This window comes from Oryx dammah, unplaced genomic scaffold, assembly GCF_014754425.2.
Source record: "Oryx dammah isolate SB20612 unplaced genomic scaffold, SCBI_Odam_1.1 HiC_scaffold_1, whole genome shotgun sequence".
Classification (NCBI taxonomy): Eukaryota; Metazoa; Chordata; class Mammalia; order Artiodactyla; family Bovidae; genus Oryx; species Oryx dammah.
In genome coordinates, this window is record NW_024070185.1 from 9,650,825 (window position 1) to 9,674,615 (window position 23,791).

At 40.0% G+C, this 23,791-nt stretch overlaps 2 protein-coding genes across 11 annotated transcripts in view; one reads left to right on the forward strand and one right to left on the reverse strand.

The window, feature by feature from the left end:
* The window catches only part of HMBOX1 (homeobox containing 1), a 188,758-nt gene extending 178,800 nt beyond the window's left edge, over nucleotides 1-9,958 (reverse strand). For 9 of the 10 annotated variants that reach the window (XM_040235755.1, XM_040235565.1, XM_040235877.1 and 6 more), the window contains exon 1: nucleotides 9,641-9,958. The gene's annotated coding sequence lies outside the window, so the exon portion shown is untranslated. The remainder of the gene's footprint in view (nucleotides 1-9,640) is intronic. The other variant, XM_040235653.1, reaches the window with a different exon arrangement.
* A 299-nt stretch (nucleotides 9,959-10,257) lies between these two features.
* Nucleotides 10,258-23,791, forward strand: part of INTS9 (integrator complex subunit 9) — a 129,809-nt gene continuing 116,275 nt past the window's right edge. The window contains exon 1 of the mRNA XM_040236071.1: nucleotides 10,258-10,456. Coding sequence (XP_040092005.1) covers nucleotides 10,448-10,456 — 9 coding nt within the window. The 5' untranslated portion in view covers nucleotides 10,258-10,447. The remainder of the gene's footprint in view (nucleotides 10,457-23,791) is intronic.

Sequence of the window (23,791 nt, forward strand, 5' to 3'; positions counted from 1 at the left end):
CAGACCCTAACAGTTTCCCCATCTGTACAAGGTCTAGTTGTTCTTTATCAACGGAAGAGAACCGAATCGCTACCACAACCTCGCCTTCAAGCCAAACAACTCCTGATTAAAGCACTATTCTTTTTAGAATGCACATGAAGACAATATAAAAAGCTGGCAACAGACAAATCCAAAGAGAAAAAAAAAAGTGAATCAGGAAGAAAGTGAAATCTCGGATAGTGTCAGGAAGCATTTAACAGGAGGCTTCCAGTGTGCTGTTTTGGATCTGTCAGGAATTCTCTGTTCCTTATTAATTTCTGAATATTCAGGAATTAAGAGGAGAGGCAAGCCTCTCCCGGGGGCTGAGGAATCCAGGCATTTCCTTCATTAGTTTTTCTATAGAGTGATAAGTACCCGCTTCCTTTTTATGAACCATATGGGAAAAGAGGTTATTTACAACTCTCTCTTTCATATGGATGACCTCATGTTTTCTTGATAACTTGTAAGTTTTGATTTTACCTCTGCTGAAAATAGCTATCTTGTAAGACAGTATAAATACCTACACAATGTTGAATAAAACACCTTTGCTCCATCAGAGCTCAGGTCCCCATGTCTTGCTTTCTCTTTTTTTTTCTCTCTCTCTCAGGCTACTTCTTGGGAGCGCAGAGGCCATCTGAGTTCACTTTCCTGTCCGGGCTTCTAAGATCCTCTGGAGAAGGCACTCTGCGCCTTCACCCCATTGAGAGGGCGCCTGAGGCCTCCGTGAACAGAGCAAGCCCCACGCAGGGGCTTTATTGGCTTTCTGTGTAAACCAAGGAATATCAGCCTCTTTCTCTCCTTTATCTTCTTATCGTCGACTCTGGACCACCAGGTGATAGCCAGTAAGTTTTCTAAATATGAATCTGAGTTATCAGGAAGAACCACCAATATTTACCATATTCTTACCAATGAAACAAATTAAAATTTAATTGATGTTTTCAAAGCAAGTATCAGTGTAGACCAAAAAACTGTCTCAAATCCACAGGAGACAAAAACCACATGATATATCTTTTCTGTTAACGTATTTGAAAATATTTTGTAAGCCTGTTTAAAGCAGATCTTTGTTGTTTGAGGTCTGTAATAATCAGTGATACGTTGGATTAACAGCCTCATTTTTGAAGACAGGCTTTATAACTCACACAGCTGATAAAGGGGAGGCAAAGGACAGCTCCTTAACTAGTCTTTAACCTAATGGCTCTTTCTTGTACTAGACTAATAAAAGTATCTTTACCACTTTTTTCCTTCTAAAGGTATTTTCTCTGAAAACAATTTTTGAACCTTCTTTGAAGAGAATTCCCTTGTAACAAATCCAAATAAAACTAAAACATGAGCTCATAATCAATTAATCCAACAAGTTTGCATCAACACTGTCAAAGACTAGACTAACGTTAGAATAACTGATTTTGTTTACCCAATACTGATTCTAGCATATGTCCTCTGTGGCAAGAAATATCACCTAAGCCTTGAATGCATTTAAATCATACACATTTGATTTATAGAAATTTTTAATATTACTGTTACCTTTTACTAAAAAGTTTAACAAGTACTGATATTAAAAATCTTCAATTAAGAAAAGCTTGGCAATTTTTAAATTCTTACAAGAAAGTTTAATTGGAATTTTCCATAAAAACTTTCAAGATATGCCAAAAGAACTTCCAAACTACAAAAGGCAAGAGTGAAATTATTGATCCAATAATTGGTATGTTTCTTCTTAGTTATACTGACAAAAGAACAAAATTTACGAATAAAGAGGGATCATTCAATCTCTGGAGTGACAGAAGAGTTCTGTATCTTGACTATGGTGGTGGTGGCCACATGTGTGATAAAATGGCAAAGTCCTACACACACACACACACACACACACACACACACACACAGACACACACAGACACACTACCAATGTCAATTTCCTGGTTTTAATACTGCACTAAAGTTATGTAAGATGTAACCAGTAGGGGAAACTGAGTGAGAGGTACTGGGACCTCTCTATTTTTCAACTGCCCATGAATCTGCAATTATTTAAAGATTAAAAATAAACAAGTAAACAAATAGCTTTTAATCAATGACAACAAAAATACTATATATATTTTAAAAATTAACCTAAATCCCCTATTCAACAGACTGGAAAACTGAGACCTAACCAGGTAATACAAACTTTCACTGTCAGTAATAGAGTAAAGGCACTTAACTGAAATGCTGTCAACTAAGAAACATAAAATGAGAAGTAACCAATCGCTGGCAGTCATCAACAATATCTTGTTTAACCAAAGATGATCAAGTCGGCTGATGCTTGTGTTGCATTAAAATGGAACCAATATTTTTTAAATTATTACATTTTATTGAAGGAAGAAACTTTTTCTGAGGGGGGGGGAACTCAAAAACAAATTTATATTTAACCTTAGAATTTGCACATCTGAAGCAAAGTGAGTTTACTGAAAAGCAGGACACAGTATTCCAAATAAGATCATGCCATCTTTACAGAGAGGTCTTCCTCAGACAACAAAGTGTACAACTATTCCTGTACCGAATGGCTCTAAACAGCTATAATATAAAACTAAACATAGGCTGGCTACCTTTGATTCCAGAAAATGGATTTTCAACCAGATAAAGTTAATACTTAGAATAGCTACTTTCAAGTTCCCCATAGTTAACAATTATGTTCCATGAAGGCAAATGCTGGCTAAATTGGTGGCTGCCAACTACAGTCATAATATAGCCTCCTACAAAAATTACATTCTAAAGTCTGAACTGACACCTTAGCTGCCACCCTGTGTCCTCTAGACAATGATTTTGGGTAGCATTTATCCTTACGAGACTCAGTTTGGTAAATACAAGTCATCCTTTCTCCTCGAGAGAAATGGGATACAGACACAAATCACCATATATGCATCATCTACCACTTTGGAAAATCAGCCTGAAGCAGTGGAGCCACCCAACCTCAAGCATAAACATCAGCAGGTAAATGAAACAGATGTCTGTCTAAAACGTGGCTTCCAGATCATATAAAGCAAGTATTCAACTGTCCGAATTGCAATGTAAAGAAAATACATTACCTGAAATGGAACAAGAATTCAGATTTCGGGGGGTGGAACAGAGGGGGAAAGTGGAAGAAAACTACACAAAGTTAATAGGTCTTTACTGAAGTTATGAGACAACAAGTCAGATTAACAGGGGGAAATTTAGGTTAGAAACTTAAGCATGTATTAATGGGGCTAAGAAAGCGAATTTTAAAATTGTACCCTGAATTAGGCTATAGTTTAACTAAAATTACTTTTTATTTTGGGAGAAAAAACAGAAGTCACAGCAACAGACTAGGGAGGCATAAACATAGCAATAATACTTGAAAGGTCACAATTCTTTACTTCTGAAGACATTGCTAACAGCTGCAGCTCTCACAAATGAACATCCAACCCTGTGTATGCTAAAGAGGTTTGTTTGGCATCAATCGCTAAGGCCTATAGGGTCTGGAATTGGTAATGATAAAATATAAGGCAGGAACAGGAGCATAAAATATCTGGTATAATACGATATAGTCAACATTTACCATATGTCGACATCATTCCAAGAGCTCACAGTAATCCTATGAAGTAAGGACTATTTCTTCCCATTCAACAGGTGAGAAAACTGAAGCACAGATTAAATGATATGCCTAAGGTCACAATTCTTGGAAGAAAAGTTATGACCAACCCAGATAGCATATTGAAAAGAAGAGACATTACTTTGCCAACAAACGTCCGTCTAGTCAAGGCTTTGGTTTTTCCAGTGGTCATGTATGGATGTGAGAGGTGGACTGTGAAGAAAGCTGAGCGCCGAAGAATTGATGCTTTTGAACTGTGGTGTTGGAGAAGACTCTTGAGAGTCCCTTGGACTGCAAGGAAATCCAACCAGTCCATTCTGAAGGAGATTAGCCCTGAGTGTTCTTCGGAAGGACTGATGCTGAAGCTGAAACTCCAGTACTTTGGCCACCTGATGCGAAGAGTTGACTCATTGGAAAAGACTCTGATACTGGGAGGGATTGAGGGCAGGAGGAAAAAGGGACTACAGAGGATGAGATGGCTGGATGGCATCACCGACTCGATGGACGGTGAGTCTGAGTGAACTCCGGGAGTTGGTGATGGACAGGGAGGCCTGGCGTGCTGCGATTCATGGGGTCACAAAGAGTCGGACACGACGGAGCAACTGAACTGGACTGAACTGAAGGTCACACAGCTAGGATGGGGCAGAGTCAAGATTTGGAACAGGTGGAATGGTAATATGTCTTTACCTGCAGGCTAAGGAGCCAATTAAGGATTATAAGCCAAGTATGCTGCTCTGCTGCTGCTAAAGTCACTTCAGTCGTGTCCGACTCCAGGCAAGAACACTGGAGTGGGCTGCCATTTCCTTCTCCAATGCATGAAAGTGAAAAGTGAAAGTGAAGTCGCTCAGTCGTGTCTGACTCTTAGCGACCCCATGGACTGCAGCCTACCAGGCTCCTCTGTCCATGGGATTTTCCAGGCAAGAGTACTGGAGTGGGGTGCTATTGCCTTCTCCGAGCCAAGTATGACTAACAAGCAAATTCACATTTTCTTTTAGCAAGATCTCTCAGGTGGGAGTGCATAAGGATGAAAGAAAAAAAAAAAACAAAAAACTGGAAACCTGAAGCTGAGTTAAGAGAGGGATGTGGAAAGACAGAAAGGACGAAGACCTGAATTAATGGAATAGCAACAGGATGAAAACAAGCGAATAGACAGATACAAAGGAGAAAAATTCAGCCTGACTTCATGATTGGAAAAGGGAGAGTGAGGATGAGTCTAAGCCTTCACTGACCAGGCCCAAACCAAAAGCTGCACATTTTCATGATCCTGTTACTTTATCAAAATCTTAAAGCAGAAAGGTTTAGTATTAAATCATCCTCTTCTCAACAACAGCACAGCATCTGACTTTATCCTCTTTTAAAAATGTAACTATATAACTTAAAATTACTGCCACCCGGCAACTCCACACTAATTGTTTAATATGCAGACAGTAAAGAGAGCTATAAAACCACATGCAGACCATCACTGAACATGGACAGAGAAGCTACAGAGTATGTGAGATTTAGCAAACATTCTTATATTTAGCACTCTAAATTTAAGGAAAATCTAAACACCCTTTAAATGGATCAGTATCATTTTATCCCTTAGAAGGGGCCTGCAGACAACTCCTGAGATTCAAAAAAAGTAAAACAACTCATAACTTCAAAGTTAAATCAATTATGTTTTTTCTCTTCTGTCTATAAATGCAAATAAACAAAAAAACCCACTATTTTTATAGTCTAAGTCAAGGATCCGTAAAATATTACATTTTGAAAAAATGTACTATAATGTACAAATGTACTAAAACGTACAATGAAAAAAATGTACTGAAAAAACTTACTATAACTTCAACCTTATTACCACTGTAAGGTAAAAACAACACTAAAGCCAGGCCCTTCCAGTAACTAAATGCTCTTGGAAAGTGTCCAAAACAATGTTAGTCAATTTCCAATTCATTTCATCTAAGATCAACAAAAACAAGTTATCTAAAACATTGGGTCATATTTAAATAGGCTCGCTCTAAAAGTTTTACATGACCGAATCACTCAGAAAAAAAATCTTTGTATTTTTTACTTAGGATGGTGCCTAAGACCAGTAAGTAACGGGATGGGGGTGGGGGGGAGAGGGGGGTGCTGCATCTAGGAATTTAATCACATATTACTTAATATTATTTTGAGAAAATTTTCAATACCACTAGCTTTCTTTTGGAAAGACGCAGACTTTGGCAGAATCTGCAAAAATCATGATTTGCAGTAATACTAAAAATCTCCATAACTTCTATAATGTGGACCAACGTGGTGGTGCAAACTCTGATTTCAAGCTTGAGTTTTTTAAAGCTTCTTGTTACTTGTGGTTCAGATTTCTTTTTTATGGGTTGTATGTCTGATAGGTATATACCAATTTCATACAAAAACAAACAAAGTTGCTTTATATGACACTTCAAACAAGCTGTGATTTATATACGTGAATGTACATATATGACACTTCAGACAAGCTGTGATTTCCACTCAAAGAGCTTTTTTATAAAGTTCTAGTAAATTGAGAAGTAAATGTCAACAGTTAAAAAAATAATCTAGCCAAACAGCAAAGGGAGCTATAAAATTAAACCTGGAAGTAAAAAAAAAAAAACCCTAAATAAAGCAGATACACAAAACGAAAAAATCTAGCACACTTGCATTGGACTTGTTAAAGTTTATCTATAAATGTTAACCTTTTTTAACAGTTGAGGAGTATATCAATTTTCACTTATGAAAAGTGACATCCTAGGATAAATGTCTAATACCCAAGAAAAATAAGTCAAGTTTAAAGATCTGCATACAAAAATACCAGAAGAAATGCACAGAAATGAAGAGAAAAAGCAAACATGGTTTTACAGGAAACATAGAAACCACCTGAAACGTTAAAAGTGGGATGGACTCACTATAATGATCAAAAGATCCAAAATGAACAAATTAAGCATAAATCCTCCCAGTGTGTTTAACATCTTCAGGAACAAGAAATGCCATCCAATCAATACTTGCTACAAAAACTGCCATAAACTGGTTACTTCTTTTTTTTTCAAACCATGAAACAAGGAAAGGTTTGTTGCAATATATTTGTAACTTACCAATACTGAGCTACTAAGTTTCTATTAGATGCTTCAACTAAGATCTGTGCTAAGAAGACTGAAATTTATTCAGACAGCAGTGAAAAATGAAGCCTCACTAAAGACACTGAGATAAAGCTGACCCCTAAAGGCTCCTTGGTGCACATTTGCAACCACAGTATTCACAGCACGCTGTACACTAAACTAGCAACAGATTGGTTAAAAACAGTTTGAATTTTCAACTTCTCATTATACAGGCAACATTTTTAGAAGCAATCATATTAAATAAATGTGTCTCTTTCACAGTTACCGGATGAAATTTTAAGCTGGACAGGGACCAATGCCCTGATTTTCTACTTTTTTCGTAAACCATATGACTTCCACATGCTGAGAATGTTTTATGCTTTAACCTGCAGTAAAGGCTTTACATCATTTTACTGCTCATTGCCTGAAATGCAACAGAATCACCCCATCCATTGCAAGGAATATATTTGGTTTCAACCAAACCACTAGTCAGAAAAAGTTTAATGAATGCTTTTCTCAGTAAGTAACTTTGCATTTCCATAGAATAAAACAAAATCTGAAGTGAGGATAGGGGGGAGGGAATATATTCTTATATTTCAAAGTTTTCCAACTCTAAACAAACATTTTAGCTTTTATATTTATAAAATAATCATTGAACATTAAGACACTGTTTAGTAGAATATCTTTCATCAGAAAAACACTGTTATATGGAGTTATATAGGATATTTCTCCAGTTTTTGCAAAGGTAATATTTCAGACTAAAATAGATTAAAACAAATAATTCTGGAAATTCTAGTTAATAACAAACTAAAACCTCAGCTTTGTATCAACACACTGTATATCCTAAATTTGAGATTTAGAAAAAAACACAATCTTTTTTTCTATTCAGGTCAATCTAAATAAATATGCTACCTCATACTTATAAGTCAGCTTATCTGTGTAAATGACCAACCACAGAAATTTCAAATCACAGGTTATAAAACATACCATATAATTACACATTGTGTAACTTCCAATTTTTAGAGTATCTAAGGTCCTTTTCTGATAGGTTCAAGAATTGATAAGCCAAATATGTAAATACATTAAATTCTCAGCAGTCGAAAAGACAAATTATGCCGATTTATTTAAAAGTCCGTTATACTAAAAATATATGACAAAAGAATGGTTATTGAAAAACTTACATTTCCGGGTGAAAGAAGTACAAATTATATTATGTTAATTCTTCTGGTGTAATGTTTTTAAATATTAAAGACTGTGAGAAACAAGAGATGTTGCACTCCTCTTCCCTTTGTAACTCCAATTGAAATTCGGGGGAAAAAATCAGAATTCAAATTTCCCAACCTCGACTTACACACTTAATTCAACTAGATCTAACTCAGCTGTTCAATTTTAAAATAAGTTTAACGCAAAGCACTACAATCTTGATGTGATAATTACCTGCGAAATAAATGCAAATTAAAACCAAATGCAGGTCCTCTTCATCGAAAGATGCATCTTACAGCAAAACCACTAAAAGCACAACCACATAGAACCAACTAAAGAAACAGGCATAGGAGGAAGCATGTCCATCAAAGAGAAATGTACCATGCCAGAACAGAAACGAAGCACCGAAGGGAGGGAGGGAGAGCAGGCAGGCAGGCAGGCAGGCAGGCAGGCAGAGAGAGAGAGACGACAGAGGTTTCCACACCTGCAGGATCCCATAGAAATTAACTAGTCACATCACTCTACCCTACATGATACGTAAGATTTTTAAAGCTTCAGGGTAAATAAAAACGGTAATCACTCTAAACCATCATTCAACTTTACATAGTACAGTATTTGTAATGCCAACTGCATTCTCCCCTTCACTCACCCAATGTTTCCTCTCGCTTCCATACCAGCTTTCAGCCAAATGCGAGACAGAACAGGGTGGGGTAGAAGAAAAATACAAGCTGCGCCTTTTAGCGAGTCCCCACGCACCCCCCTCAACAATTTCCAACAGTTTTTCCTACTACGAAAATAAGTCGCCCAACCACAGGATACACAACAGTCATTCCGTGTCTTCAGCAGACACACAGGGTCGCGTACACAAGTGGGCACTCCCGACCCCCCATCCCTCCGCCCCCGAATCTTAAGTAATGTTTCATCTATGGAAGGCGAAGACGACCAACGAGACCTACTGTTTCGGGGTGAGGATGGGTGGAGGACTCCTTTCCAAGTAGCCCCAATAGTGTAACCAAAACACGGTTCCGGAATAAAATATTAAGAACACTCTTCCTTTCCCACCTAGCTACCGACTTGAGGATGCAAAAAGCCATCTCCACCGCACCTCATCTCTCCCGAGGCGCCTGCCCTGAGTTGGCGGTGGAGCTGGGTCCCGGGAGACAGGGAGGAGTGTGAGCCGCCGATGGGACACAAACGAGTTGCTCCCCGAGGCCACCCCGCGCCGCGCCGCTAGCCCAGAGGTCCCGGAGCCGCACCTCGCGCACGCCTCTCCGCCCAGGCCCAGCTAAAAGCTCCGACTCCGGCTCTCGAACTTCCTCTCCTGAGACATTTATTCAAGGCTAACCCATCGCCCGAGTGCACGTCACCCAGTTTCAAACACAGCTCTGCACCCCAAACAAACCCGCGCACCTCAAATTCCCCTCACAGTTTCCCAAACTCCAAACTGGAGACCCCACCTCCAGGATTCAAACCTTCCGCCCACTGGGGAGGCAACCAGGGGGAAAGAGTTGGGAGCACCCGACGCCTTTCAATTACCGCCCCCACAAACTGCCCCACCCCAGACCCCGCGTCCGGGTCACCCCCGCGAAACCCCCCGCCTCCTCCTACCTCTCAGTTGGGCCGCTTAAGACACTCACCCCAGTCCACTCACTTACTCCCCCCAACACCGCCCCCCCCCACCCCCCAAAAAAAGTGAAGAGAAAGAAGTGAGGAAAGAGACTGGAGAGACTTGAGGCTTCCAAACCACTCGACTCACCTCAGAATGCTTGCTGAGTTCTCTCCGCCCGGCACAGCCCCCTCCCCAACGTCCCGGTACGAAGGGCTTGAGGTCTGAGGTAGGGAGGAGGGGAAAGCGGGAGGGGGAGGGGTGTCTTCCGCGTGGGGCGCCCGTCGGGAGGGGTCTGGGGAGGGGTTGAGGCCGGCGCAGGAAGAGGAGAAGGGGGAGGGGAGGCCCCTATCTCCCAGTCTCCCCCTGAAAAACCTCCCTTGTCTCAATCACATCAGACTGACTGTCTTTGTCTGGCTGACAACCGCCATATTGATATCAACAGCCCCGCTCCCACCTGCTGCCACCGGGCGGCCCTGGGAGTTGTAGTTTTTGTCTCCCTTGAGTAAAGGTGCTGGACTCTGCGTTCGGAGGCCCCAAGGAACTACAGCTCCCGGCAAGTACCGCGCCCGTGCACCTTCCCACAGGGAGGAGGGAAAAGGGGCGCCAGAGCCGTAGGGACTACACATCCCAGCATACCATGGACTCTGGACCCAGATGAGGGACATGATATCATGCTGAGGTGAAGAAGGAGGATGAATTGGCGGCGCGGATGAATTTGAGCTGACGGAAGGAGGCGTTCTAAGAGGAGAGGAAAAGGAAAGATGACCACGGTTCCCATGATGCACGGAGAGATGACTACATTTCCCATGATGCACCGGAAAAGGGGGCGTAGGGGAAAAAAAAGACTGCATGTCCCGCGATGCTCTCGGCGGGCCCGTGGTGGAGATTGAACCGGAAGACGCTTTCTGGGTTTGAGAAGTCGAGGAACTGCTACTAACCAGCCAAAAGTCCAGCATGAAACTGGTGAGTCTTCGCTCTTAGATCGGAGGGTATATCCTTTTGGAATTCGTCGTTTCCACCTTGGGAAGGGAACCGTCGCGGACGAGGGGTGGCAGGGACCTAGAAGGTGGGGTGAACCAAAGAAAGCTGATGTTTGTTGTTGAGTTTGAATTCCAACTCAGACCCTTCTCAGCTGCTAGATGTAATTCATCCCTCGGTTAGATAAGAGATTGAATCTTGTCACCTTTCTTCACAAACGAACCAAGGTTGGACTTTATGAGCCAGGTTTGATTTGTTTCTCGGCTGCCACGTGAGGGTTATAATTGGTACACTTCTTTCCACGGGATTGACACTTGAAGCGTTCCTTTTTACAGTTGTTGAAAAGGTTTGGTAACATGAACAGAGTTTAGAAAATTCTAGGCGAATCTTAATCTCTTATTAAATTCTCGGTTGTAGACTCCTAACTTCCCTTGATCATTCAAAGGAGGTCGAAGTCAGAGTGTGATCTTGGATGGTTTGAGTCTTAAATTCTGTATAAGATGAGCTGAGAGGAACTGTTACTGGCGTTACAGTATAGAGCTGTAGGGACTGCGTGAGCTAAGGTTATATGGAGCATGCCAGGATACCTGGAAAAGTTTTGCATTGCAAAACTTAGACGCTTGGCTTATAGGAAAGCTGCTCAGGCTTTTGTTTTGCGCCATTTAATTCTCAGTGTGCACAGATTTAACTAATTTACTCCAACTAATTAATTGGAATTAGTAGTAGCATAATTTGTGTAGAGAAGGTGTGAAATGCTGTTTCTCAGGCTTTAAAAGTCATGTTCCTGCAGCCAGCTATTGTCAGGCTTTACTTTCTGAAGTTTTTGAGGAAAAACAAAAGGTTTCTCTTAATTATTTGAGCATGCTTTTGCAAAGTACGTGTGTATGTACCCACACACGGTACAGGCATATATACTCTGCACAGTGTCAGCTGTTCTTTGAGATGGCAGAGAACATAAGAAAGGTGGATTCAATTCCAAAACTGTCTCTATCTAAACCTGTTTCTATTAGAAGAAGGGCACACAGATCAGTATACCTTGAGAGTGTCAATTTGCTTTGGGGTCAGTTTTCCAAACATTTCAAAATGCAGAATTGAAAGTGACCACCCTTGTCCTAAAGAAGCATACAATCTAATGTAGAAGATACAAAGTAATGAAAAAGTTACAATTCACTTCCATCTAGGTGAAGGGAGTCATCATGTTTAGGGTTTGGGGATTGAGAGGATACTGGGGGTGTGTGGGGGAGTCAGATACAGCTCCTTTGGAAAGGTAGTTCTTGAACTGATAAAAAGGTCAAGTGCGCTGGGGCCTTCCTTGAAGAGGGTTCAGCTGAGAGAAGCCAAAGAGCTTGGCACCTAAATGGTTGAAACACAGACCAGGTTTTGTCAATAAAAGATAAATCATGGTTGATGTGTGTGGTGCGAAGGCAGGCAAGTGGGAAGCAGGTTTCTTTTCCTATAACTCATTTGCTGAGTGTATCAGAGCTAGGGTTTAATTTACATATACTTTGGTTTGCTTATAAAATTCTCCTGCTTACTTTATTTAGAGATGTGAAAACGTGGAAAAGTAGAAACATTTTTTTCCTTTAAGAACCATAAAATGCCTCAGAGGAAGAGGAATTGTTCTATCTATACTCCTTCCCTCTTTATTGTTCATCCACCTAATAACTAAAACTCATTTGGTACTTGATGATTTATAATACAGGAGTATCTTTCAACACAGCAAAGTGGTTTCAGAAATATTGACAGCAAGTTAGACTTCTATTTTGTCATGCCTCCGATACAGTTGGGCTTTCCAGGTAGTGCTAGTAATGAAGAATCCACCTGCCAGTGCAGGCAACTCGAGATGCGGGTTCGATGCCTAGGTCAGGAAGATCCCCTGGGAATAGGAGATGGCAACCCACTCCAGTATTCTTGCCTGAAAATTTCATGGGCAGAGGAGCCTGGTGGGCTACAGTCCATGAGATTGAAAAGATTTGGACATGACTGAGAGTGACTAACACTTTCATTTTTTCTTTGTAATATCAGGCAACTTTTTTTTAAGGAAAATTCATCTTCAATTAATCAGGACAATTTTGAAAAGAACAGGAAAATTAGAAACATATCCTCTAGCACATTTTAGAGCCTATTCTCCTTTTAGTATCGATTGAGCTTAATTGGGTATACCCTGATGGCCAAATTCAGCAAAGCATAGAAAATTGAACTCACCAGGGTCTTTAACAAAAGACTTTGAGAGCGCCCCCCCCCAAAAAAAAACCCAAATTCATTGACAGAAATCACGTTTGAAACATCTGAACGTTAAAGTGAATAAAATAACTAGCGGTTCAAAAATGAATCATTTGTCACACTTCCTGTAGATAGATCCAGAGCTGGAGAGAATCCTCTAGTTTATTCAGTCAATAAGGATGTATTGTACAACCACAGTATACCCGTGGCATTCAAAGTTTTAATATTTTGCATGTTAACTATTGAATTTGACCCCAAGGATCAATGACATGGAATTATTTGTAATTTTGCTGAGACGAAAGTTTGAGTGTGATTTTAAGATGAATGGTAATCCTTAGTGAAATGAGCCTGATTGCCTCCAAATCCAGGACTTTCTGCAGTTCTGTTGCTCTCTTGTTAAAGATCTGAAAGAAAGGTCACTTAAACGCTCGTTGTATGCTATACTCTGAATTTGATGGAGAAAATTATGTGCTGTAGTTGTATTTATGAATTTAAAACCTCAATAAGGCCATGAGTTACTTTCTTCAGTGGTCTGGGCTCCTTTTTTACAAAATGCTGTTTCATTACTACTGGCTTGGGGCGGAGATGGAGAGGTGCAAACTTGTAACTCACCATTTTTCTTAACAAAGCAGATGGAGCAAAGAAATTGATTCATTCAGCTGAGGACAGATAAAGCACCAAGTGGAATTGTAGATTTGAAAGAAAATACTGGCTTGAAAGGGGCAAATCCTGCCTCAAGGTCAATTTAACAAACACATCCCTTTAAGCACATCCTTTTAGGAAGGGATGTGCTTAATCCTTACCTTGGATCTGAGAGCAGTGGATTCTTCCTGCAGTTTTAAGACTTGGAAAATCCTTTTGGCTTCTCAAACTTTGGACCAGGAACAGAAGATGGCTTGCTGTAAATAACAAACATAATTTTACCAGGACTTAATTCACCTCTTTCAGTACAATTGTTAAAATGTCAACCTGGTTTCACTAGCTCTGTGTTTCTCTTTGCTAGTTGATTAGAGTGCCCTCGTGTGTCTCTATGGTGTAATGTCATTTCAAGCTTTCAAAAGGCCCTTTCTATCACCACCTCAGTATGATAGGATTTTTTTCCGTTTAGAATGTTTTCCTCAAGCTCTGAAAACTGACATAAGGCCGGACCACTGTTCAGTTGTGCTCTGGGCTTAAACTGGATATTTTACTCTTGGGCATTTCTAAGTCCTGATGGTGACTGAAGATTAAACCTTTTATACTTAAGGCAAAAAATATATATATACACCAAGGTGAGTAACGAATTAAAAGGAAAACTTTATATTTGTGTATATGTAATAGGGCTTCCCTGGTGGCTCAGATAGTAAAGAATCCACCTGCCAATCCAGGAGACCCGGTTCCATCCCTGGTCAGGAAGATCCCCTGGAGAAAGAAATGGCAACCCACTCCAGTATTCTTGCCTGGAGAATCCCATGGACAGAGGAGCCTGGTGGGCTGCAGCCCATGGAGTTGCAAAGAGTTTGACACGACTGAGCACACACACAATCTGACATACAATACAAGCATGACAGCATTGCTGCTGCTTTTAACTGTAGTAACACGTTTGTTTTGTAACTGGTTTGCTCTGGGGACTCAGATTCCTCTGCCACTTACTGTGACAATCGGCAAAGGGTACTTGAAGGTCTAGGACCAGGAGTGCAGCATGGCCACGGAACCAGCATTCCAAATGGAAAGTTCGCTCCTGGCTTACCAAATACCAACAGAGGTCCAGGCAGAAACTGCCCTTCAGTCATCATCACTCATTTATTCATTCACCAGATCTTCCTGAACACCTGCCTTCTCTGTGCTAGGCATTGCTTAAGGTAATGCATATGTTCCAGTGGATAAAACAGATTCACTCCCTGCCTTTATGGGAAATAAAGTCTAGCAGGCCCACTGTGCAGCTCGACAGTATTATAGTGAACTTTCTGATGGAGAGATGTCACTGGGCCCTGACTTCAGTAGATTTTTTTTTTTTAATACTTATATATTTATTTGGATGTGTTGGGTCTTAGTTGTGGCACACAGGATCTTCTTGCGTCAGGCTGGATCTTTCATTGCAGTGCATGGATTCCCTAGTTGCAGTGTTTGAGCTCCAGAGTGTAGCTGCAGCAGTAGGCTTGGTTGCTTCTGGGCAAATGGGGCCTTGGCTCCCTGAGCAGGGTTCACACCGGTGTCCTGTGCATTGCAAGGCAGATTTTTAACCACCAGGGAGGTCCCTCAAGTACTTTTTAAATTTAAATGTTCTTGGTGTTCAGTCACTAAGTCATGTCTGACTCTCTGTGACCCCATTGACTGCTGCATGCCAGGCTTCCCTATCCTTTACCAGCTCCCAGAGTTTGCTTGAATTCATGTGCATTGATTTAGTGATGGAATCCAACCATCTCATTCTCTGTTGCCCCTCCAAAAATGTACTTAATGGTATCCTAGAAGATTCCTCCTTAATATTGTAACAGACATGGCCAGCTTGCCCTCTGGCGTAACCATTGTACCAGTAGTGTATGAGAGTATATTTCCCCACCCTTGCCAAGTATATCATCTGTTTCTTTAACTATATGTCTTACTAATGTAACTGTCTCCTTTATGAGTTCTCACATCCTCTTGTCCCTTAGATTGAGCCACATTTAGTAAAAGGTCCTTACGGTAGTGATGTGTGGATGTAGGAAAGTGTGTCAGATCTCTTCAGATAAAAAGGTGGTGCCATAAGAATCTTTTTTTTTTTTTTTAACTTTTAATTTTATACTGGAGTAAGCAGGAGACCCATGTTCAATCCCTGGGTCCAGAAAATCCCCTGGAGAAGGAAATGGTAACCCACTCCAGTATTCTTGCCTGGAGAATCGCATGGACAGAGGAGCCTGGCAAGCTGATTCCATGGGGTCACAAAGAGTCAGACACAACTTGGTAACTAAACAGCAAAACAGCCGATTAATTTAGGTGAACAGCGAAGGGACTCAGCCACACATGTATGTGTATGCATTCTCCCCTCACTCCTCTCCCATCCAGGCTGGCACGTGGCATTGAGCAGAGTTCCCTGTGCTATACAGTAGGTCCTTGTTGGTTATCCATTTTAAATATAGCAGTGTGTACTTGTTGGCTAGTAACAATCCTCAAAAGGAACTTTTCAAAGAACCTGTGGTGTTGCTTTGAAAGCACTGATGGATGGCAGCAGTAATTATTATGACAGTATTATTGGGTCTGGCAGATCGGAGAAGCAGCTGGGTCAGGCGTGCCTCAGTGGCTGAGGAAACCCCACACCCCGCAGAAAAGAGGATGACCAGTGACGTGAAGCTAGGAGTTGGGGCATCAGGAAGGGCTAAGTCAGAAGGGTAGGTGTCAGAATTGTCAGAGATTCTGAGAAAAAGGCAAGAATGCTAACGGAGAGGATAAAGGGGAACAGGAAAGACTGTAAGAGAAAGGAGTTGGCTTGAGAGCACCAAGGGTCTCAGCGATCAAGACTGAACTGTGATGGGAACTTGACTGTGAGAATAATAAGGAAGTTTCAGTTGTCCTAGTTGACCCGTATATCTGAAGGAAATGCCCTAAGGGTCTAAAACAGTTAAATTTATAGAAAACACAAACTTTGAACTTTGGCTCTCTCATGGATAGATAATCAGGTAGATGGTGTTAAAGAAAGCCATTCTTTAATAGAAATTGCAAAACTAACACTCTTTTTGCCCTTAAGGTACAGTTTATTTTTCATCACTCATGCTTGTGAAGGGGATAGGGAAGGTGAATAATAAAAGGTCTTACATAATCTATTCGTCAGATTTATGGCTTAAGCAAAGATTGGCCTTTCCTGAATACATTATTTCTGCATTTTTCTCTTCCAGTAAAATAGAGAAATGCATAATTAGATGCTCTAATTTAGTAAGTCTTCTCATTTTTTTTAATCAGCCTGTGAAAATACAGGTAAACAAGCAGTAGTGTTAATAATGTAAAAGCTATTATAATTGTTACTTTTGTGCATTTTTAATTTTTAAGTTTTTCATAATAATGATTATTATTTGTTACTGCACGTGGGTTTTCTCTAGTTGCGGTGAGTGAGGCTGCTCCCTAGTTGCCGGGTGCAGGCTTCTCATTGCAGTGGCCTCTCTTGCTGCAGGGTAGAGGCTCTAGATGCCCAGGCTTCAGTAGTTGCAACATGCAGGCTCAGTAGCTGTGGCACACGAGCTTAGTTGCCCCGAGGCATGTGCACCAGGGATCAAACCCACGTCCCCTGCATTGGCAGCCGGATTTTTATCCACGCTGCCACCAGGGAAGTCCTTCTTTTACATTTTTAAAATAGCTTTATTGAGGTATACTTACCGTACAACAAAACTCATACATTTAAAAGGTACGATGCAGTGACTTTTAGTAAATTTACAAAGTTGTGCAACAGCCACCACAATCCAATTTTAGAATATTTTCATCACTCCAGAAAGATCCCTTGAGCCCATTAGCAATCCTCATAACTACCTCCAGGCGCAGGCAACCACTGATCTGCCCTGTCTTGTAGATTTGCCCTTTCTGGTCATTTCATATGAATTGACTGATGGGATACACAGTCTTAGGTGTCTGACTTCCAGCATGTATTGCTCAGTCATGCTCTACGTGAACATGTCACATTTTGTGTATCCATGTACCATGTCGATAGATATTTGGATTGTTTCCACTTTGGGATGTTAATACTGTGTGGACGGAAGTGTTTGTTTCTGACTTCTCCATTTTCATTTTTTTTTCTGGCTTGTTTGCACTGGCCGGAACCTCCAATACAATACTGAATGGAAGTGGAGCAAGCTGGGGTGCCAGGCTTTTTCCCCCTTCCCAGTCTTAGGGAGAAAGCATTCAGCCTTTCACCTCTGAGTATGATAGACGCTGTCGGGTTTTGCTTTTTATTTATGGCGGTGCTGGGTCTTCATGGATGCTCAGGCTTTTCTCTAGTTGTGGTGTGCGGGCTTCTCGTTGCGGATCACGGGCTGTGGGGTACGTTGGCTCAGGAACTCTGCCGTGTGGACTTAGTTGCCCCAAGGCATGTGGGATCTTCCTGGACCAGGGATCAAACTGCATTTGGCAGGAAGATTCTTACCCACTGGACCAACAGGGAAGTCCTGAGCTGTAGGGTTTTTTTCTTTTTTTAAAGATACCTTTATCAAGTTCAGGATGTTCCCTTCTAGCCCTAGTTGGTTGATCATTTTTATCATGAATAGGTCTTGGATTTTATCAAATATTTTTCCTGTGTGTATCAAGAGGATCATGTGGTTTTTGTCCTTTTTTATATTAATATAGTATATTACCTTTGTTGAATTTTGAATGTTAAATCTGTGTTGCATTCCAGGCATAATTACCAGTTGATCATGAGGTAAAATCTTTTGCTGATGTTCCTGAATTTGTTTTGCTGATATTTTGTTGATGGTTTTTACATATATATTCATGAGAGAAATTAGTCTGTAGTATTTTTTTGATGTCTTTGTCTGGCTTTCATATCAGTAATATTGTTCTCTCAGAATGAGTTGGGAAATACTCTCTCTTCCTCTGTATTCCAAAAGAGTTTGTGTGAAGAACTGGTATTATTTTCTCTTTTAATGCTTGGTAGACTTCATCAGTGAAGTCATCTGGGCCTGGGCTTTTCTGGGAAGATTTTTAATCAGCTATGTCCATTTCTTTACCTGCTGTAGTTCTCTTCAGATTTTCTATTTGTGCATTACATTTATTTTAATTGTGATAAAATACCCACAACATAGGATTTACTATTTTAACCATTTTTAAGTGTACCGTTCAGCTGGAAACTCCAGTGCTTTGGCCACCTGATGCAAATAACTGACTCGTTTGAAAAGACTCTGATGCTAGGAAAACTGAAGGTTGGGGGAGAAGGGTATGACAGAGGATGAGATGGTTGGATGGCATCACCGACTCAATGGATATGAGTTTGAGTGAATTCCAGGAGTTGGTGATGAACAGGGAGGCCTGGCGTGCTTCAGTCCATGGGGTCGCAAAGAGTCAGACACGACTGAGCGACTGAACTGAACTCAGTGACTTCAAGCGCAATCACACTGTCGTGCAGCCCCACCATCCATTTCCAGACACTACTTGGCATCATATCTTCAGGGTTCATCCGTGTTGTGGTGTGTGTCAATTTCTTTCCTTTTTAGGGTTGAATACCACATAACTGTTTATCTACTCATCTGTCAGTAGACACTTGGCTTGTTTCCCGCGTTTGGTTGTTGTGGATAAAGCTGCTGTGAACATGGGTGTGCAAGTGTCTATTCAAGTCTGGGCTTTCAGATCTTTTGGGTGTATGTCCAGTTGAATTGCTGGATCATACAGTAATTCTAAGTTTCACTTTCTGAGGAAGCAGCATGCTGTTTCCCATAGTGTCTATACCTGCACATTTTATTGAATGCATTCCCACCAACATTGCACAGAGATTCTGATTTCTCCGCATCTTCACAACTGCCCAACGCTTGTCGTTTTCTCTTTGTTTAGGTAATAGCTGTCCTACAGGGTGTGGGCCATCAGGGCTTCCCCTTGGCTCAGCAGTAAAGAATCTGCCTGCAGTGCAGGGGACACGGTTAGATCCCTGGGCCAGGAAGACCCCCTGGAGAAGGAAATGGCAACCCACTCCAGTATTCTTGCCTGGAGAATCCCCCGGACAGAGGAGCCTGCTGGGCTACAGTTCTTGGGGTCTCAAGAATCAGTCAGACATGACTTAGCAACTAAACAATAACAATGGATGTGAAGGACTACTCACTATGGTTTTGATTTACATTCCCCTACTGTTTAGTGATTTTGAGCATCTTTTTGTTTTGTTTTTTTTAAGATAGGTAATACATGCATATTGCTTAATTTAAAAAAGCCTGTACACAAGTTTTAAAAGGAAAAAGATCCCTTACTACCTTTATCTTTCTCCCCAAGAGCAATCTCAGTTGTCAGTTTCTTGTGTATACATCAGAGAGATTCTGTGGAAATATACACATTTGCGTAATTTGCAGCCCTCCGTTTTTCACATGGACGTTAAGATGCTGCCCTCTCTAGTTTTGCATGTTTCTTTTTCTTTGAGTTAGAAATACATTTCAGAGATCATTTCATATCAGTATGTAGAGCAGCTTCATTTTAAAATGAACACTCCAAGCCATATGATCATCTCAGTAGATGCAGAGAAGGCCTTTGACAAAATTCAACATCCATTTATGATAAAAACTCTCCAGAAAGCAGGAATAGAAAGAACATACCTCAACATAATAAAAGCTAATATGACAAACCCACAGCAAACATTATCCTCAGTGGTGAAAAATTGAAAGCATTTCCCCTAAAGTCAGGAACAAGACAAGGGTGCCCACTCTCACCACTACTATTCAACATAGTTTTGGAAGTTTTGGCCACATTAATCAGAGCAGAAAAAGAAATAAAAGGAATCCAAATTGGAAAAGAAGAAGTAATACTCTCACTGTTTGCAGATGACATGATCCTCTACATAGAAAACCCTAAAGACTCCACCAGAAAATTACTAGAGCTAATCAATGAATATAGTAAAGTTGCAGGATGTAAAATCAACACACAGAAATCCCTTGCATTCCTATACACTAATAATGAGAAAATAGAGAAATTAAGGAAACAATTCCATTCACCATTACAACAACAACAACAACAAAAATACTTAGGAATATATCTACCTAAAGAAACTAAAGACCTATATATAGAAAACTATAAAACACTGGTGAAAGAAATCAAGAGGACACTAATAGATGGAGAAATATACCATGTTCATGGATCAGAAGAATCACTATAATGAAAATGAGTATACTACCCAAAGGAATCTATAGATTCAGTGCAATCCCTATCAAGCTACCAATGGTATTTTTCACAGAACTAGAACAAATAATTTCACAATTTGTATGGAAATACAAAAAACCTCTAATAGCCAAAGCAATCTCGAGAAGGAAGAATGGAACTGGAGGAATCAACCTGCCTGACTTCAGGCTCTGCTACAAAGCCACAGTCATCAAGACAGTATGGTACTGGCACAAAGACAGAAATATAGATCAATGGAACAAAATAGAAAACCCAGAGATAAATCCATGCACCTATCTTTGACAAAGGAGGCAAGAATATACAATGGAGAAAAGACAATCTCTTTAACAAGTGGTGCTGGGAAAACTGGTCAACCACTTGTAAAAGAATGGAACTAGAACACTTTCTAACACCATACACAAAAATAAACTCAAAATGGATTAAAGAACTAAACGTAAGGCCAGAAACTATAGAACTCGTAGAGGAGAACATAGGCAAAACACTCTCCAACATACATCATAGCAAGATCCTCTATGACCCACCTCCCAGAATATTGGAAATAAAAGCAAAAATAAACAAATGGGACCTATTAAAAGCTTCTGCACAACAAAGGAAACTATAAGCAAGGTGAAAAGACAGCCTTCAGAATAGGAGAAAATAATAGCAAATGAAGCAATTGACAAACAACTAATCTCAAAAATATACAAGCAACTCCTACAGCTCAATTCCAGAAAAATAAATGACCCAATCAAAAAATGGGCCAAAGAACTAAATAGACATTTCTCCAAAGAAGACATACAGATGGCTAACAAACACATGAAAAGGTTCTCAACATCACTCATTATCAGAGAAATGCAAATCAAAACCACAGTGAGGTACCATTTGATGCCAGTCAGAATGGCTGCTATCCAAAAGTCTACAAGCAATAAATGCTGGAGAGGGTGTGGAGAAAAGGGAACCCTCTTACACTGTTGGTGGGAATACAAACTAGTACAGCCACTATAGAGAACAGTGTGGAGATTCCTTAAAAAACTGAAAATAGAACTGCCTTATGACCCAGCAATCCCACTGCTGGGCATACACACCGAGGAAACCAGAATTGAAAGAGACACATGTACCCCAATGTTCATCGCAGCACTGTTTATAATAGCCAGGACGTGGAAGCAACCTAGATGTCCATCAGCAGACGAATGGATAAGAAAGCTGTGGTACATATACACAATGGAGTATTCCTCAGCCATTAAAAAGAATGCATTTGAATCAGTTCTAATGAGGTGGATGAAACTGGAGCCTATTATCCAGAGTGAGGTAAGCCAGAAAGAAAAAACACCAATACAGTATACTAATGCATATATGTGGAATTTAGAAAGATGGTAACGATAACCCTGTATGTGAGACAGCAAAAGAGACACAGATGTATAGAACAGTCTTTTGGACTCTGTGGGAGAGGGCGAGGCTGGGATGATTTGGGAGAATGACATTGAAATATGTATAATATCATATAAGAAACTAATCGCCAGCCCAGGTTCGATGCAGGATACAGGATGCTTGGGGCTGGTGCGCTGGGGTGACCCAGAGGGATGGTATGGGGAGGGAGGGGGTTCAGGATGGGGAACACGTGTACACCCGTGGCGGATTCATGTTAATGTATGGCAAAACCAATACAATATTGTAATTAGCCTCCAATTAAATAAATTTAAAAATAAAAAAATTTTAAAAATGAACACTCCATATGCATACTTAATGAGTTTAACAAGATCCTGGGTCATTTGTTTTCATGATACTTTCATTCTAAACAATGAAAGAGTTTCAGTACTCCTTTCAGAAATTTTTTTTAAAATATTTCTACCAGAAACTTTGTCTTTTCATTGTCTAAAGGAGGAGTTCAGAATCAGGATGTTAGCCTCAAAGGTAGAGTTCAATTTCCCTCACATACATCCCTCCCAACTATTTCAAAGTCTTTCACTGTTAACGTTAGGGCATGTTTTTTGTTGCTAATATAAAACATAATACATAGCATGTGAAATTAGTATTCAACACATCTCAAAAATGTTTTCAAACTATTGCTGGAAAAAAATCAGTGGCATAGTGTTTTGTTGTTTAGGTATTCATACTGTCAGTTATCTAACGAAACCTTCCTCTGTTGCATTAGATTATTTCCAGTCCTTTTGCAATTAGAAATCGTGTTGCATAGATAATCTCTTTTGTGACCATCTTTGGAAGCGTATCTGTAGGATACATTTCAAAAGGTATATGCTTTCTTTATTTCATTTTGTTGTCAAAATGCCCCCATAGCGACTTAGGGGATTACACTCTTGCCAGCAACTATATCCTAGCTCACCACTGCAGTATTATCATCAAGCTGTCTAATTTTTTTTCCTCCCTGGGAAATGAAAAAAAAAAAAAAGATAATATCATTGTACTTATTTTTCTCTCATTATGTGTAAGACATGGAACATCTTTTCATATGTTTAGAAAAGCATCTTTATTTCCTTTTCCTTCTCATCTCTCTTCTCCCCAGCTTGATCAATTCATACTTCACTTTTCAGCTGTTCTACCTTCTGTAGCTTCAGAATGTATTTTAATATGTGGTAGTACTTGTGCCCACTCATTTTTCTTCACTTCAGAATTTTCCAGACTATTATTTTTTTTCATATACAATTCAGAATGATGAGTTTCCAATAAAATTCTTTTCATATTTTCCTTGGAATCAGGTTAAATTTATAAAATTTAAAGAGAGAATTGACTTATTTCTTCCATCATATCATTGAATCTATCTAAGAACAAGAAATGTATTTTTCCTTTATCTAAACCCGGTTTTAAACATGTCTTTTGGTTATTGCTATAATTGGAATCTTTGCCTCCATTGTTCACTTATAAGAAGGGTATTTCTTTTTTGCATTCTCTACACAGCCCTTTGCTGAATTTTCTTATATTGAAATTTAATACTTTTTCCATTTAATGCTTTCAGGTTTTCAAGTGTATAACTTGGCAGATAATTTTTTTAATCTCGTTCCTCACCCCCCACTCCAATAGTGTAATTATATTGGCTTATAGTTTGGAATAGGAGTCGGGGTGGTAGGCATTTCTATTCAAATAGACGTTTCTGTCCTATTTCTGATATGTGGACATGCTGCTTGAACGGAACATGTAAACTGTTATATTGATTTCTGGCTTGAAACTTTTGGGTATTTTAATTTACATACTGCTTTCTTGCTCCAAAATTTCTAGTCACTAAAAAAAAAAAATGAGATTGTTTCACATAAGCCAACAGTTATTTTCTGAGGGGAAGATCTATTTGTGTTACATTGT